At 35.4% G+C, this 15,536-nt stretch overlaps 2 protein-coding genes across 10 annotated transcripts in view; one reads left to right on the top strand and one right to left on the bottom strand.

Annotated features, from left to right (window-relative positions):
• LOC136840170 (afadin- and alpha-actinin-binding protein B-like) overlaps window positions 1-15,536 on the bottom strand; it is a 422,145-nt gene that overhangs the window by 73,984 nt on the left and 332,625 nt on the right. The gene's annotated exons all lie outside the window — the stretch shown is intronic.
• The window catches only part of LOC136840171 (beta-1,3-galactosyltransferase 5-like), a 61,533-nt gene that overhangs the window by 26,289 nt on the left and 19,708 nt on the right, over window positions 1-15,536 (top strand). For 3 of the 8 annotated variants that reach the window (XM_067106642.1, XM_067106643.1, XM_067106641.1), the window contains 2 exons: window positions 5,304-5,436; window positions 12,028-12,117. The exons of 2 other annotated variants lie outside the window; for them this stretch is intronic. In XM_067106642.1, the coding sequence (XP_066962743.1) occupies window positions 5,309-5,436; window positions 12,028-12,117 (218 nt within the window). In that variant the 5' untranslated portion in view covers window positions 5,304-5,308. The remainder of the gene's footprint in view (window positions 1-5,303; window positions 5,437-12,027; window positions 12,118-15,536) is intronic. 3 more of the 8 variants (XM_067106645.1, XM_067106646.1, XM_067106644.1) reach the window with 1 other exon arrangement.

Here is a 15,536-nt window from a genome sequence, read left to right as displayed (position 1 = left end):
GAATAGCAATTAATGGCCGAACTGTAACCTGAATTACTGACGAAAGCTTGGTAAGGAAATACCATGAGCTATTAAAGACACTGTTAACCAGCAGCTAGTGACCAATGCATTCTGTTTATCTAATCGATTAATTAGTTCCAGCAGGATTATTATTGAAGTTTTCAGGGCAACAGCTTTGAAAACTTTCAGATAAAATATTTAGTATTATAAAAATATTTATTATTGAAGTTTTCAGGGCAACAGCTTTGAAAACCTTCAGATAAACTATTTAGTATTATAAAAATATTTATTATTGAAGTTTTCGGGGCAACAGCCTTGAAAACTTTCAGATAAACTATTTATTATTATAAAAATATCCAAGTCTTTGATTCAACAGATTCAGGATAATATGTCATGCTATGCTCTGTGACAGATGACGATTTGCAGAATCAAAGGCCGATGGGATGGGCAACCTAACGATCAGAGGTGAAAAAATGGCAACAATGAACTTTCATAATGCAAATGTAGACTGAACCTCACAATTCCCTAACCTTGAGTTCAATGCACACTTGCGGTCGAGGTGAGAAATGCTTTCGGAATGATTAAACGGTTACGTCTCGATTCACCTGTGCAGTGTGTGTGTGTGCGTAAAAGAGAGAGAGAGAGAGAGAGAGAGAGAGAGAGAGAGAGAGAGAGAGAGAGAGAGAGAGAGAGAGAGAGAGAGAGAGGTTAATTTAACTGAGAGACACACACAGAGCAATACTCGTATTAATCCAAGAGAGAGAGAGAGCGAAGGAGAGAGAGCAATACTCGTATTAATCCACAAGAGAGAGAGAGAGAGCAATACTTGTATTAATCCAAAAGAGAGAGAGAGAGAGAGAGAGAGAGAGAGAGAGAGAGAGAGCAGAGAGATTAAGAGAGAGAGAGCAATAGAGATTAATCCAAAAGAGAGAGAGAGAGAGAGAGAGAGAGAGAGAGAGAGAGAGAGAGCAATGCCTGTATTAATCCAACAGAGAGAGAGAGAGAGAGAGAGAGAGAGAGAGAGAGAGAGAGAGAGAGAGAGAGAGAGCAATACTCGTATTAATCCAAAAGAGAGACAGAAAGAGAGCAATGCTCGTATTAATCCAACAGAGATAGAGAGAGCACAATACTGTATTAATCCAACAGAGAGAGAGAGAGAGAGAGAGAGAGAGAGAGAGAGAGAGAGAGAGAGAGAGAGAGAGAGAGAGAGAGAGAGATTCGCCAAAGCAATTAAGATCTCGCTGCAAGATTGATTCCAATGTAATCCTGATCTCAGGTCGCAAGTACCTCGGCGGTTCCTCGCCGAGGGAGGACGGGTAGGAGAGGGAGGGCGGGGGGGGGGGGGCGGGTGCTATGCAGTGAATGTTAGCAATCTGTTTGGTTTGCGTCGTCTTTCGTTTTTCTCCGGTGGCACCACTTTGGCAGAGGGCCCCGCCGCGGTTGGCATCCCGAGGAACGCATCGCCCAAGAAAAATGTTTCACGTATCCGGTTTTTTGTTCTTATTTGCTTTTCTCCGATGTTACTAAGTGAGACGGAGTAAGGGCCGCAATGAAATTTTCATAAGTCTTGTTCATCTGACTGGTAATATGTAAGAGAATAAAATTAATATTTTCCTTTTTTTGTTTGATTTTTAGTATGTAAAAGAACAAATATTTCCCTTTTTTTGTTTGATTGGTAGTATGTAAAAGAACAAATATTTTCCTTTTTTTTTGTTTGATTGGTAGTATGTAAAAGAACAAATATTTCCCTTTTTTGTTTGATTGGTAGTATGTAAAAGAACAAATATTTCCCTTTTTTTGTTTGATTGGTAGTATGTAAAAGAACAAATATTTCCCTTTTTTTGTTTGATTGGTAGTATGTAAAAGAACAAATATTTCCCTTTTTTTTGTTTGATTGGTAGTATGTAAAAGAACAAATATTTCCCTTTTTTTGTTTGATTGGTAGTATGTAAAAGAACAAATATTTCCCTTTTTTTGTTTGATTGGTAGTATGTAAAAGACCAATATTTCCCTTTTTTGTGTGGTTGGTATGTAAAAGAACAAATATTTCCCTTTTTTTGTTTGATTGGTAGTATGTAAATATTTCCCTTTTTTTGTGTGGTTGGTATGTAAAAGAACAAATATTTCCTTTTTTTGTTTGATTAGTAGTATGTAAAAGACCAATATTTCCCTTTTTTTGTGTGGTTGGTATGTAAAAGAACAAATATTTCCCTTTTTTTGTGTGAGTGGTATGTAAAAGAACAAATATTTCCTTTTTTTTGTTTGATTGGTAGTATGTAAAAGAACAAACATTTCCCTTTTTTATTTAATTGGTATTTGACTGGTAATATGTAAAATGTAAAAGAATAAATATTTCCCTTTTTTATTTGATTGGTATTACATAAAAGAATAAGTAATTCCCTTGTTTTTCACTTGACTGGTAATATGTAAGAGAATAAATATTTCCCTTTTTGATGTGATTGGTAATAAATAAAAGAATAAATATTTCCTTTTTATTTGATTGGTATTTGACTGGTAATATGTGAAAGAATATTTATTTCTTATTTGATTTTTATCTTATTGGTATTATTTAACTTGATTAAATATTTAAGATTTTTTATTTGATTTTTATTGATGTAAAAGTAAAATAAGAAATATTTCCTTTTTTTTTGATTGATTTGGTAATATGTAAAAGAATAAATATTTCCATTTTTTTATTTTATTGGTATTATGTAAGGGAATAAATATTTCCCTTTTTCCATTTGATTGGTAAAATGTAAAAGAATAAGTATTTCCCTTTTTCCACTTGACTGGTAATATGGACATGAATAAGTACTTCACTTTTCAAGTAGAAAGACACAAGAACGGGTTACATTACATTACATAGGACAAATATAGTACAAAGTTCAAATAAATGAACTTACAAAAATAAGCAAAATATTTTGGAGATGAATTTCTTTAACATCCAAAACACAAAATTTGTGTTAAAAAAAATCGACAAAGGAATCAAAATTAAAAGAACAACAAATATTTGGAGATGCCTTTCGAACTGTCATATGTGATGTTCCTACAGATATATTTTCGAATTGAGTAATATAACGAAAATGTGAGTATATAAATTTTCAGAAAACATTAATGTTTCGACGAAGTCTACCAATGTCAAGGCCACATGTCAAGGTGCCACATGGATTAGGGCCTCCTCTTCAGCCTGCAAAAACAATTAGAGTTTTTCTTCATTCGCGAAAAATCTTTCAGTTGTAGCAACAGAATTTACAGAAACAAATTCTCAAACAATTCAATTTTGTTTACTAAAGAAAGCGTTGCTTTATATTTCGATTACTAATACAAGGAACGCAGTGTTTTTTCATCAGGGACAAATGATAGGTTTCATTCAAAAAAAAAAAAAAAAAAAAAAAAAAAAAAATATATAAAAAAATATATATATATATATATATATATATATATATATATATATATATATATATCAAAAAAAAATATATATAATATATATATATATATATATATATATATATATATATATATATATATATATATATAATAATAATAAAATAAAATAAAAAAGCAACCTCGCGTAGAAGGCTCTGAAGGCATATAAGTTTTCCATTTTCTTAATTTTATGTGAAAATCGATTTGTTCAAAAAAGATAAAAAAAAAATTCCCTCCGTGTCAATTGAATTTTCGAAAAAGTGGAAGATTAAGTCGGTTTCTACGTCGTTCGTAACGACCAGAGATACGATAAAAATGGTGCTATTTAGGCCAATTTAGGTTTTTTTTATGTTATGTATTTTCGCCAAAATATGTGATGGAAAGGCATGAATATGTGGTTTAAATCAGTGTTTTATTTCCATGAAAAATGCAGGAAAACAAAATCAGAAATGATACACAACCAATTCTACACCCAGGGGGGACAGGGGTGGATTTCCCCTCAAATACATTGACATTTCAAAACAACAGACCTTCTGATTTACGTCTAATTATTTCAGTTACAAGTAATTTCGGTATTTACTTGCATGAAGCGGAAAATATTCTTTTCTGTGAGTGATGCGGTGTACAGTATAGACTCATTACACTTGGCATCCTTCACCAAAATTTGTTAACTTTTAACTCATTTCCAATAAAACTTGCAGAGATTGGATAAGAATGTTTTATTAACACCATTTTAGGTATATCTCTAGCAAGAATCATAATTTAGGCTTTTTTTTTTTGCAAAAAGCACTGATTTATGTGAATATTTTTTATGTAATCACATATTTTCCCTTTCTCTCATAATGACCAATGGCAAAAACTATGCTTAGAAATACAAAAAAAGTACATAAGAAAATAATCAAGTACTCACATGAGGAAAAGATTATGTGTTGCAAAATATATATTCCCCTTCTACAGCTGTGACAGTGTATTACGGAATATGTATTCCCCTCTACAGGTGAAATATTTCTGACATTTTCCCACCACTGCGAATTTTCTAGTATGTGAGCCCACTACACTTCCCACGCATAAAAAACGGTTTAAAGGCATCTCCCGCGTGTCAGCAAAAGACATCTTTCTTGCACCATTTCTCGTACCTCACAAAAGAAAAGTAATTAAGGGAGATCTTTTCATGCATCAGACACATTTAAGACATTATTTTCCCATACATCAAAAGTTATCTCTGCACACCAAAAGTGACAAAAGCTGTCAGGTAAATTTCATATTCGATCACTATTATTACTTGAAATTAGCAATAAAAATAGATAAACAGACGAACAACCCTGCCTCGCAAAAAGAAAGACCAAGAATTCAATCTCAAGCGAGAGAAACGACTTGGACCCGTTTCCTGAAAAATCCGCTGTGCTTTTGTCGATCTAAGCCGTGTCTTCTTTTCTTCCTGGCCGACCTCCCACCCAGAGTCTGTTTGACGGGAGCGGTTGGGATTAAGGGATACTGGCGCTCGAAACGGGATTCATTATTTGATACCCTTGGAGGCGGCATATAAATAAGGCTTGAAGACCTGTTATTTCAGGAAGGCACGTGGAAATGAAATTGGCCAGGATTCTGCTACCAAGCTCTTGAGTACGAAATCTGTTTTATGGCCGCTTGATAAATCTTAGATAAGGGAGGTTATTTATGAAAGCCTAAATAATGTTGAAATACTGTCCTGAAAACAATACACATACAAGCATACTTGACACACAGGAACATATTCTGGTATGATGCAGAGTACAACAGGGAAATATACAAACACAAAAAATACATACACACAAATGTATGTATACTGTGAAAGAAGCTGTCATTTCCATTTCTAATGAATATGAATCCCTTTGCAGATACTATGAGAAGGCTGAAGTTAGTATTGCTGTCTATAGCGGGAGCGACTTCCGTGGCGATTATACTACTGTGCGGGGTTTTGCCAACTGGACCACGTTTCCAGCAGGGATATGGCACCGATTTTACTCATGAGTAAGCATTCATTTTTTCCGTTTTACGTGTAAGGCACCAAGACGGGCAAGCTTGAGTGCCTTTATCTAGTCATAAGAGGTAAGCAGACACATGCGTAATATATACAAAACACATACACACCCACACCCAGTAGAGACCCAAGTAATTCACTTACAGACAGACATGCACAATCAGAGAAAGTCTTACAATTACAGACTTATACGCAAAGACGGGAAACCTGTAACAATGAATTTAATTTTAGATGCCTGGAAATCTGGCAAGTATATCTACTTCGTGGAAGGGCATGTTTCCACGCTGTGCCTGCTGCCTGTGCAACCGCATTATCCAGAAAAGTTAAACAGATGAATTTTCTCAAGCGTAGCCTAAAGTGCATGACCATGAATGCGTAAATATTTGCATGGTGACAAACTGTTATTTCTCGATGAACATTTCGTGGAATCCGTGCTAAAGACTCAAGGGTCATCTTCAATGATCTGTCAGAGAATAGAGATATAAATATAGAAAGTGGTGCTGATGGGATTATAATGCTTAACTGTACTGAAAATTCCTTCTAGGTAATTATTTCACTATAACTTTGTATATGTATTTGAAAAGCAATCACGCAAGTAAAATTTAGTGCTCAGTCAATATAATTGACAAGTGTAAGGTAATTTTTACAGGAAGGGAGTAAGACTTCGATGGGATTATATACAGTGATTTACTAAAAGACCAAAACTTTAACTGATTTAACCCTTGTTGGCGCGCACTTGTGCATAACCTGGAGGACTGATCAGCCGAAACACTTGCTTCAGGATAGGGTGTAAATCTAACTCGTCCACATAATCCAATTATCAGTTCTACCTCACATATTAATATTATCAGTTTGATAGATAACGCCACATTTCAGAACCTCATAAAAAGACAGATATTCTTCATACAGAGTTCCGGTCAAAGACCAGGCGCTGGGACCTATGAGGTCATTCAGCGCTGGAAGGGAAATTGAGAGTAAAAGATTACAAAGGTGAAACGGGAGGAAAACTTCGCTGTTGCACTATGAAACAATTGTTAGGAGACGGTGGATAGCAAGATGGAAGAATTATAATATGAATGGAGTTACAGTAAAAGGAATGAAACGGGTTGCAGCTAGGGGCCGAAGCGACGCTGCAGAGAACCTTTAGTAACAGAAACTCTTAAAAACAGCGTGATCGCACCCCCAGGTTAATGCTATAACCGAAATCCCTTATGTACACAAGAGCTTGATCAGTCTTAGTGAGGTGGACGATAGGTCTCACCGACGTAATTTTCTTAAAAAAAACATCAATGACGATGACTGTATATTATTTCATACAACTAGAATCAGCTTGTTTCTTGTTGGTATATGCAATGATTACCAAACTCCAAATGGGTTCAAAGTTGTTTAAAATAGACTTGTCTGTCAAAAATGTTTTTTTTTCTGTGCAATTTGGTTTTTATGAATCATTGTATATATAATTTTTTACGGTAAATAATTATAAAATCTAAACGAATAGAGAAGTAACATCAGGTCCTCTACTTAATTGTATGATAAAAGATTATTATTATAATAAGCATACACACCACAACACTTCCCTAGAGGCGAAAGCGGCTGACCCAAAACACCGTTACGTCACAGCCTCACAAAGGCGTGGCCGCCTACTGCACTTACATAATCTAATCTGGCTTCATACAATCAGTCATTGTTGCCACACAGAAACGCAAGTCAAGATAAAGTTTGTGGGTCGTGTAACTGCTGACGTATCAGGTTATGGGGCTGGGAGAAAATGGGATAAGGAACACCAAGGTCTAGGGAATACATATTCTCTAGACTTTGCGGAATACTAATGGTATGCAGCGTATTTTATCTCATTGCCTATTTAACTATTCCTTCTCTCCACAGCCCATCCTTCTAAATTCTAGAAGGAGACCTTATTAATTTAAACTATGCGCACTCACCAGGACACTTTTCAATATATATATATATATATATCACACATTACCACAGGTGAAAAATAAGAAACGGGGTGTAGGTCCTGACCGGTTTCGACTTTATTTCCAAGCCATTGACGAAGGACTGATACAGAGTGTGAGAAGTCACAAAATATATACTACAAGAACAGTACTGACGAACATACACAACCGTTAGAGGCTCCATATCCCCACTCAGGCTGGTGTCGAGGTAGGGTGGCCTTTAAAACTCATTTGGCTAAAAATCACAATAGACTCTCAGGGGACATTGCTGATAAACAGACCATACCCCACCTCAGATCCACACCTGACAGGTGTCATGGAGGCGGAGTTTGGAAACTCATTAACATTACTACCCTCGTACTGTGTTTACAAATATGATAATCCTATTTTCATACATCTCTACTGCCAACCTTAAAGTTTAAACAATTTACAAATTTCTTTTGATATTAAAGGATCAAGTTTATACATCCCTTGACTGATATTCATATTATGGTTGTAACTTTCTTTTATGAAGCTAGATTCAATGATGTTCCTTTCAGTGCATTATTAGAATATACAATCCTTTTGCCCCTTCCCAGTTGATAGCATGATCGTTCTCACTAACATGTACAAATATACCACTGTTCCCTTGTGCATATCTCACACATTTCTTATGTTGTTCAATTCTTTTTTCCAGTGCTTTCCCGGTTTGGCCAATATAAAAGTTGTCACAAGACTTACACGGAATTTTATATACACACCCTTTAATATTGTCTGGGAGTTCTTGATAAGTACATTTTTTCATTGTTGTATTGTTCTTAAATGCGACATTAACACCAAAATTCTTAAGAAGATGAGGATATCTTTCATACTATTATTATAAGGCAGAACAAGCAAATTTTTGTGTTGTAAGGTTCTTTCTGGTTTTGATACATAGTCTTTTTGCCGCTTCAAATGCACTGTTTAATACACTATCAGGATATTTCAATTTTTGCCTGCATTCCTAATCTTATCTATTTCATCATCAATATATTCAGGGCTACATACCCGTAATGCTCTTAAAAACATAGATGAAAACACTGACTTTTAACCTTATTGCTTTGTCCAGAATAGAAATGCACATAGGAAGAAATATTAGTGGGTTTTCTATACACACTATATTTAAACCCACTACTATTTCTTCGTATGAGGACATCCAGAAACGGTAAGCACCCATCATTTTCCATTTCCATCGTGAATTTAATTGATGGTACTAATTGATTTAACTTAGCAAAAAGTTTTTTACATCTTGGTTCCCTGGCCATACACAAATTATGTCGTCAACATACCTAAACCATGTTACATTATGTGGGATTATGTTGTTTAATATCTTCTTTCAAAAAATTCCATATATAAGTTACTTAACACTGGGGATAGAGGGTTTCCCATTGCCATACCAAAATTTTGTGAGTAAAATTTACCATTAAATTCAAATTTACAATCTTTTACACATAATTTAATCAGTTCAATTAAAGTACTTTTAGAAAATGGGATATCCAGCTGTGTGTTCTCTAACAATTCAGATAAAAACGCCATCAGATCATCTATTGGCACCTTTGTGAATAGTGATACAACATCAAAACTTACAAGCCTGGATTCACTATTAATCTCTACACTATTTAGTTTATTTATCAGGTCCACATTATTCTTGATATTTGCATTTGAGATGGTACCTACTAATGGGTTGAGAATATCTACTAAGTACTTCGCTAGCTTGTATGATGCGGAACCAACTGAACTGATAATTGGCCTGGCAGGAAAGTTTGCTTTGTGAGTTTTTATTGTACCATACATGTATGGTAGCGATGGAGAGATTCCCTACGTGAATATTGTCATGTGAAGATGAGGAATCAAGTGTATCGGAAACTGAAACGGAAACACGATAATAAAATGAACCTGTTGATTGAAAGAAGCCCTTGGACCAACAACGCCAATCATGAATGTGTCGTCAACTTATCAAACAAACAGCTGGATAGAAATGTAACTAGTGCCTTAGGCTACGGTTTAAACTTTGCTTTATCTCCTGGCGGAAGGAACAGTGTGGAAATAACTAAAGGACTGTGTAATTTGGAAAAATATAGTGATTTAACGAATGAAGAAGTGAACATGGTTAAGGGAGTGATTTATGGAAGTATGAAAAAATCAGACACCACAAACGTCCCCAAAAGATTTATGGTTGCTATTAATGAACTGAAAAAAGATAAAAATATACACATGACAAAAGCAGATAAATCAGGCGCCCTTGTAATTTTAAATAAAAGTGAATATATAGAAAAAAATGCAAAATCTTTTAGGTGATGATAACACATATAAAGAATTAAATAAGAACCCGATAGACAATGTGAATAGTGGTTTCAATAAGAAAGTGAAAAACCTGTTAAAAGGTAACGAAAGCCTTATAAAGAAGTTGTGTGTGACCTCTCCATCGCTACCATACATGTATGGTACAATAAAAACTCACAAAGCAAACTTTCCTGCCAGGCCAATTATCAGTTCAGTTGGTTCCGCATCATACAAGCTAGCGAAGTACTTAGTAGATATTCTCAACCCATTAGTAGGTACCATCTCAAATGCAAATATCAAGAATAATGTGGACCTGATAAATAAACTAAATAGTGTAGAGATTAATAGTGAATCCAGGCTTGTAAGTTTTGATGTTGTATCACTATTCACAAAGGTGTAATAGATGATCTGATGGCGTTTTTATCTGAATTGTTAGAGAACACACAGCTGGATATCCCATTTTCTAAAAGTACTTTAATTGAACTGATTAAATTATGTGTAAAAGATTGTAAATTTGAATTTAATGGTAAATTTTACTCACAAAATTTTGGTATGGCAATGGGAAACCCTCTATCCCCAGTGTTAAGTAACTTATATATGGAATTTTTGAAAAGATATTAAACAACATAATCCCACATAATGTGACATGGTTTAGGTATGTTGACGACATAATTTGTGTATGGCCAGGGAACCAAGATGTAAAAACTTTTTGCTAAGTTAAATCAATTAGTACCATCAATTAAATTCACGATGGAAATGGAAAATGATGGGTGCTTACCGTTTCTGGATGTCCTCATACGAAGAAATAGTAGTGGGTTTAAATATAGTGTGTATAGAAAACCCACTAATATTTCTTCAATGTGCATTTCTATTCTGGACAAAGCAATAAGGTTAAAAAGTCAGTGTTTTCATCTATGTTTTTAAGAGCATTACGGGTATGTAGCCCTGAATATATTGATGATGAAATAGATAAGATTAGGAATGCAGGCAAAAAATTGAAATATCCTGATAGTGTATTAAACAGTGCATTTGAAGCGGCAAAAAGACTATGTATCAAAACCAGAAAGAACCTTACAACACAAAAAATTTGCTTGTTCTGCCTTATAATAATAGTATGAAAGATATCCTCATCTTCTTAAGAATTTTGGTGTTAATGTCGCATTTAAGAACAATACAACAATGAAAAATGTACTTATCAAGAACTCCCCAGACAATATTAAAGGGTGTGTATATAAAATTCCGTGTAAGTCTTGTGACAACTTTTATATTGGCCAAACCGGGAAAGCACTGGAAAAAAGAATTGAACAACATAAGAAATGTGTGAGATATGCACAAGGGAACAGTGGTATATTTGTACATGTTAGTGAGAACAATCATGCTATCAACTGGGAAGGGGCAAAAAGGATTGTATATTCTAATAATGCACTGGAAAGGAACATCATTGAATCTAGCTTCATAAAAGAAAGTTACAACCATAATATGAATATCAGTCAAGGGATGTATAAACTTGATCCTTTAATATCAAAAGAAATTTGTAAATTGTTTAAACTTTAAGGTAGGCAGTAGAGATGTATGAAAATAGGATTATCATATTTGTAAACACAGTACGAGGGTAGTAATGTTAATGAGTTTCCAAACTCCGCCTCCATGACACCTGTCAGGTGTGGATCTGAGGTGGGGTATGGTCTGTTTATCAGCAATGTCCCCTGAGAGTCTATTGTGATTTTTAGCCAAATGAGTTTTAAAGGCCACTCCTACCTCGACACCAGCCTGAGTGGGGATATGGAGCCTCTAACGGTTGTGTATGTTCGTCAGTACTGTTCTTGTAGTATATATATTTGTGACTTCTCACACTCTGTATCAGTCCTTCGTCAATGGCTTGGAAATAAAGTCGAAACCGGTCAGGACCTACACCCCGTTTCTTATTTTTCACCTGTGGTAATGTGTGATAAATGAATCACGTACAAAAGTGATAATAATCATATATATATATGTATATATATATATATATATATATATATATATATATTATTTATATATATATATATATATATATATATATATATATATACACATATATATATATATATATACACACGTATGAATATACATGTATATATTATATATATTCATATACATATACTGTATATACATGTATATATTATATATATTCATATACATATACTGTATATACAGTACACATGTATATTCATATATACACAAACAACTGCATGGAAGATACGTGTTGTGTGAATGTTGTTAAAATCCTGCCCGTTTATGTGCCCTCTCATCCAAGTTAACAATTCCGTCCATTCCTATTTATAGACCCACTGGCTCATCCATTTCATCCGCGATGCGAGGGAACGCATCCATCCGCATCACGGATCGTCCACGTCCCAGAACAGAGTCGAAACGGTAACATTTTCCGATCCCTGTCCCCACTCTTTCATATCTTTCTTTTTTCCCTCCTCTATTTTTTTCTTACGTCGTGCATTCGTGGCCTGATTGAGGGTTGTTTGTGGTTCTCCAGGGTTGTTGTTTGTGGTTCTCTACAACTGTTTCTTTCTTTGGTGTATGGTGCTATTCATGACTTCCAAGATGCCTATAAACTGACTGGTTGACTGAATGCAAATTTTCAGGACACCTGAGCAACACTGACGACCAAACCAAGGGGAAAGGAAAACACTAAACTGCATGCACAACAATCATGTAGAACATTTGGGAGATCAGAAGCAATTGCAGTTGCTTGACTGGTGTACTGAAAATACAACCTGGTGTCCCTACGGGGGAGGCCGCTGATGGCAAATAAAAGAATTGCTGTGTCACAAAAGTAAAATGCCATTAATAATAAAAATTTAAAAGGAATATCTAATTATTCAGAAAGTATACAACGTGAAGCGTCATTTACCTAAAGTCCAAGATGTAAGTTATTTACAATTAAAGAAAAAATCTTAACAACACAATATTGCCACTTATAAGCTCTCAGTCAACTTAAATTCTCCCTCTGCTAATTAAACTTCACTGCTCTACATTTCTTTTACTAATGAAGAATTTCCAACACATTACACTCCACTCTCTTCCGTTAAAATACATAAAATTAGCCGAGAAGAAAATTGAGAATTCTTGACCGAGTATAAATTAACACGAACACTTATACCGGTGTGTTTCTTAACCATTTTCTAACCAAAATACCAACAGGTACAATGTTCAAAATAGGAGACCATTACTGTATTCATCACTGTTATTGACTGAATCATAAAATGCGCCTGTAATCAGTTTCACAGCAATAAACATCAAGCCAATCTACGATTAGAGTTAGTAAAATTTTCATTACTAATATTAATATCATAAAGAAATTTCAATGAATAACCATACAGAAAGGGCTAACAATATCTCCCCCTTTACTACTAGCACTACTATAATAATAATAATAATAATAATAATAATAATAATAATAATAATAATAATAATAAGAGATTCAAACTAACCATAATGAAAGACTATTACAACTACTACTGGCATCAAATCAAAGATACTAAAACAATGGACTTGAAATGCTATAACGCCATCATTACCACTGCTACAAATACTGGAATACCTATACTAATACTAGCCGACATACTGAAAATACAGCGATACTTGTCACTATGTGGGAGAGATTGACCCAACTTAATCAGTGTTTTTTTTTAGACTTCCAACGAATCGCCTGTAAAATATGTAATGCAACTGCAAGCACGCAGTGTCTGTCTTATGTCAGTGCTTTTGGGTAGCGCCTTGCTCGTATCACTGTGGTATTATCTTATCTTAATTGCAATATTATGTAAAACAAGTAAAAAATGCACCGAAGTTTCTTCGGCGCAATCGAGTTTTCTGCACAGCGTATAATGCTGCATGAAACTTTCAGCACTGCCCATGAAACTCTTAGCAGCGGCCCATGAAACTCAGCTTCGGTCCGGTGGTGGCCTGCGTTGTTGGTACCTGTAGCGGTGCCAGAAGTACGATTATGGCTAACTTTAACCTTAAACAGAATAAAAACTACTGAGGCTAGAGGGCTGTAATTTGGTATGTTTGACAATTGGAGAGTGGATGATCAACATATCAATTTGCAGCCCTCCAGCCTCAGCAATTTTTAAGATCTGAGGGCGGACAGAAAAAGTGCGGACGTACAAACAAAGCCGTCACAATAGTTTTCTTTTACAGAAATCTAAAAGGCATAAAAAAAAGTGTGGTATCACAATGGCCATCTTAGAACATCCAATGGGAACTGTGGATTACTTCATTCTTGAACAGCGAATGGAGGTTTGGTTTTGTCCTGCCTGGGAAAAACAGAGGTGTCACAGTTTATACCTTCGACCTTCTTCCCTCCTGTATAGTGTTGAATCAGTTCTATGCCCCTCCCACGACTCTATTCCTAGTTCCTACCCCACTTCCTTCTATGCCTTTTCTTTTGGCCTCTATTCACTTTCTCAATTTCTATTCCATCCCACGCGCTCACCGTTTTCCTGCCTTTCTTTTCAAGTAATTACTCACCTGAGACCATCCGCATTCAAAAAATAAATCTTCGGATTAATTACGAGAGAGAGAGAGAGAGAGAGAGAGAGAGAGAGAGAGAGAGAGAGAGAGAGAGAGAGAGAAATGTCATCGATGTTAATCTAACAGGAGTTAACTAAGGTAAGCTCTTTCGAACTCGACAAAAAAAGTATACCTTAGTTTCACCAGACCACTGAGCTGATTAACAGCTCTCCTAGAGAGGGCTGGCCCGAAGGAATAGACTTATCTTACGTGGCTAAGAACCAATTGGTTACCTAGCAACGGGACCTACAGCTTATTGTGGAATCCGAACCAAATTACAGCGAGAAATGAATTTCTATCACCAGAAATAAATTCCTCTAATTCTTCATTAGCCGGCCGGAGACTCGAACTCAGGCCTAGCGAGTGCTAGCCGACAACTCTACCGACTCTCCCAGCGAGGAACTTCGAACTCGACAACAGAAGTAATCTGGAACTTCACACAGAATCACAGAATGAATTGAGCATCCGATCATCACATAGTTTTCTTACAAATCTGACGCCGCACTAACAAGACGGTTACCGACTGTCGGGAAAGTATACCAAGAAAATTTAAGAGGGAGGGGAAGGACAGGAAGTGTGGTGAGGAGAGAAGTTAGCCAAAACTAAAAAGAAAAAGGCCTGCTTAAATCCTTCTATTACCAGTGAAACAACCCCATAAGAAAAGAGATTTGAATCAAAGATTTCTTACATACTGAATTCTCGATTGCATTTTCGTTATGATTCTAATTCCATATGGCGTTCATAGTTACGTTCTCGTCAGGTTTCTTATTAAATGTGTAACTTTTTATTAGAGAAAAAATACAATATTTTGCATTTTTAATAGTATTACAATCAGAATTTAATCAAAGCTGACTTAACTTTACCAAAAAAAAATATAATTTTATCGTACCATTCAGGATGACAAATATTTTATCATGAATTCATTCACAGTCCCTCGTTAGACGGGTCGATATCGTTCTCGGCTAGCACTTTGCTGGGCGTGCGTTCGATTCTCCGGCTGACCAATGAAAAATTAGAGGAATTTATTTCTGGTGATAGAAATTCATTTCTCGCTATAATGTGGTTCGGATTCCACAATAATTTGTAGGTCCCTTAGCTAGGTAACCAATTGGTTCTTTGCCACGTAAAATAAGTCTAATCCTCGGGCCAGCCCTAGGAGAGCTGTCAATCAGCTCAGTGGTCTGGTCAAACTAAGGTATACTTAACTTTTATCATGAATTCAGGACTGCCAACGAATATAAGTGATGAAGAACGAATCTCTG

Source organism: Macrobrachium rosenbergii, chromosome 7 (assembly GCF_040412425.1).
Source record: "Macrobrachium rosenbergii isolate ZJJX-2024 chromosome 7, ASM4041242v1, whole genome shotgun sequence".
Lineage (NCBI taxonomy): Eukaryota > Metazoa > Arthropoda > Malacostraca > Decapoda > Palaemonidae > Macrobrachium > Macrobrachium rosenbergii.
This window is presented reverse-complemented; position numbering and strand designations above follow the sequence as displayed.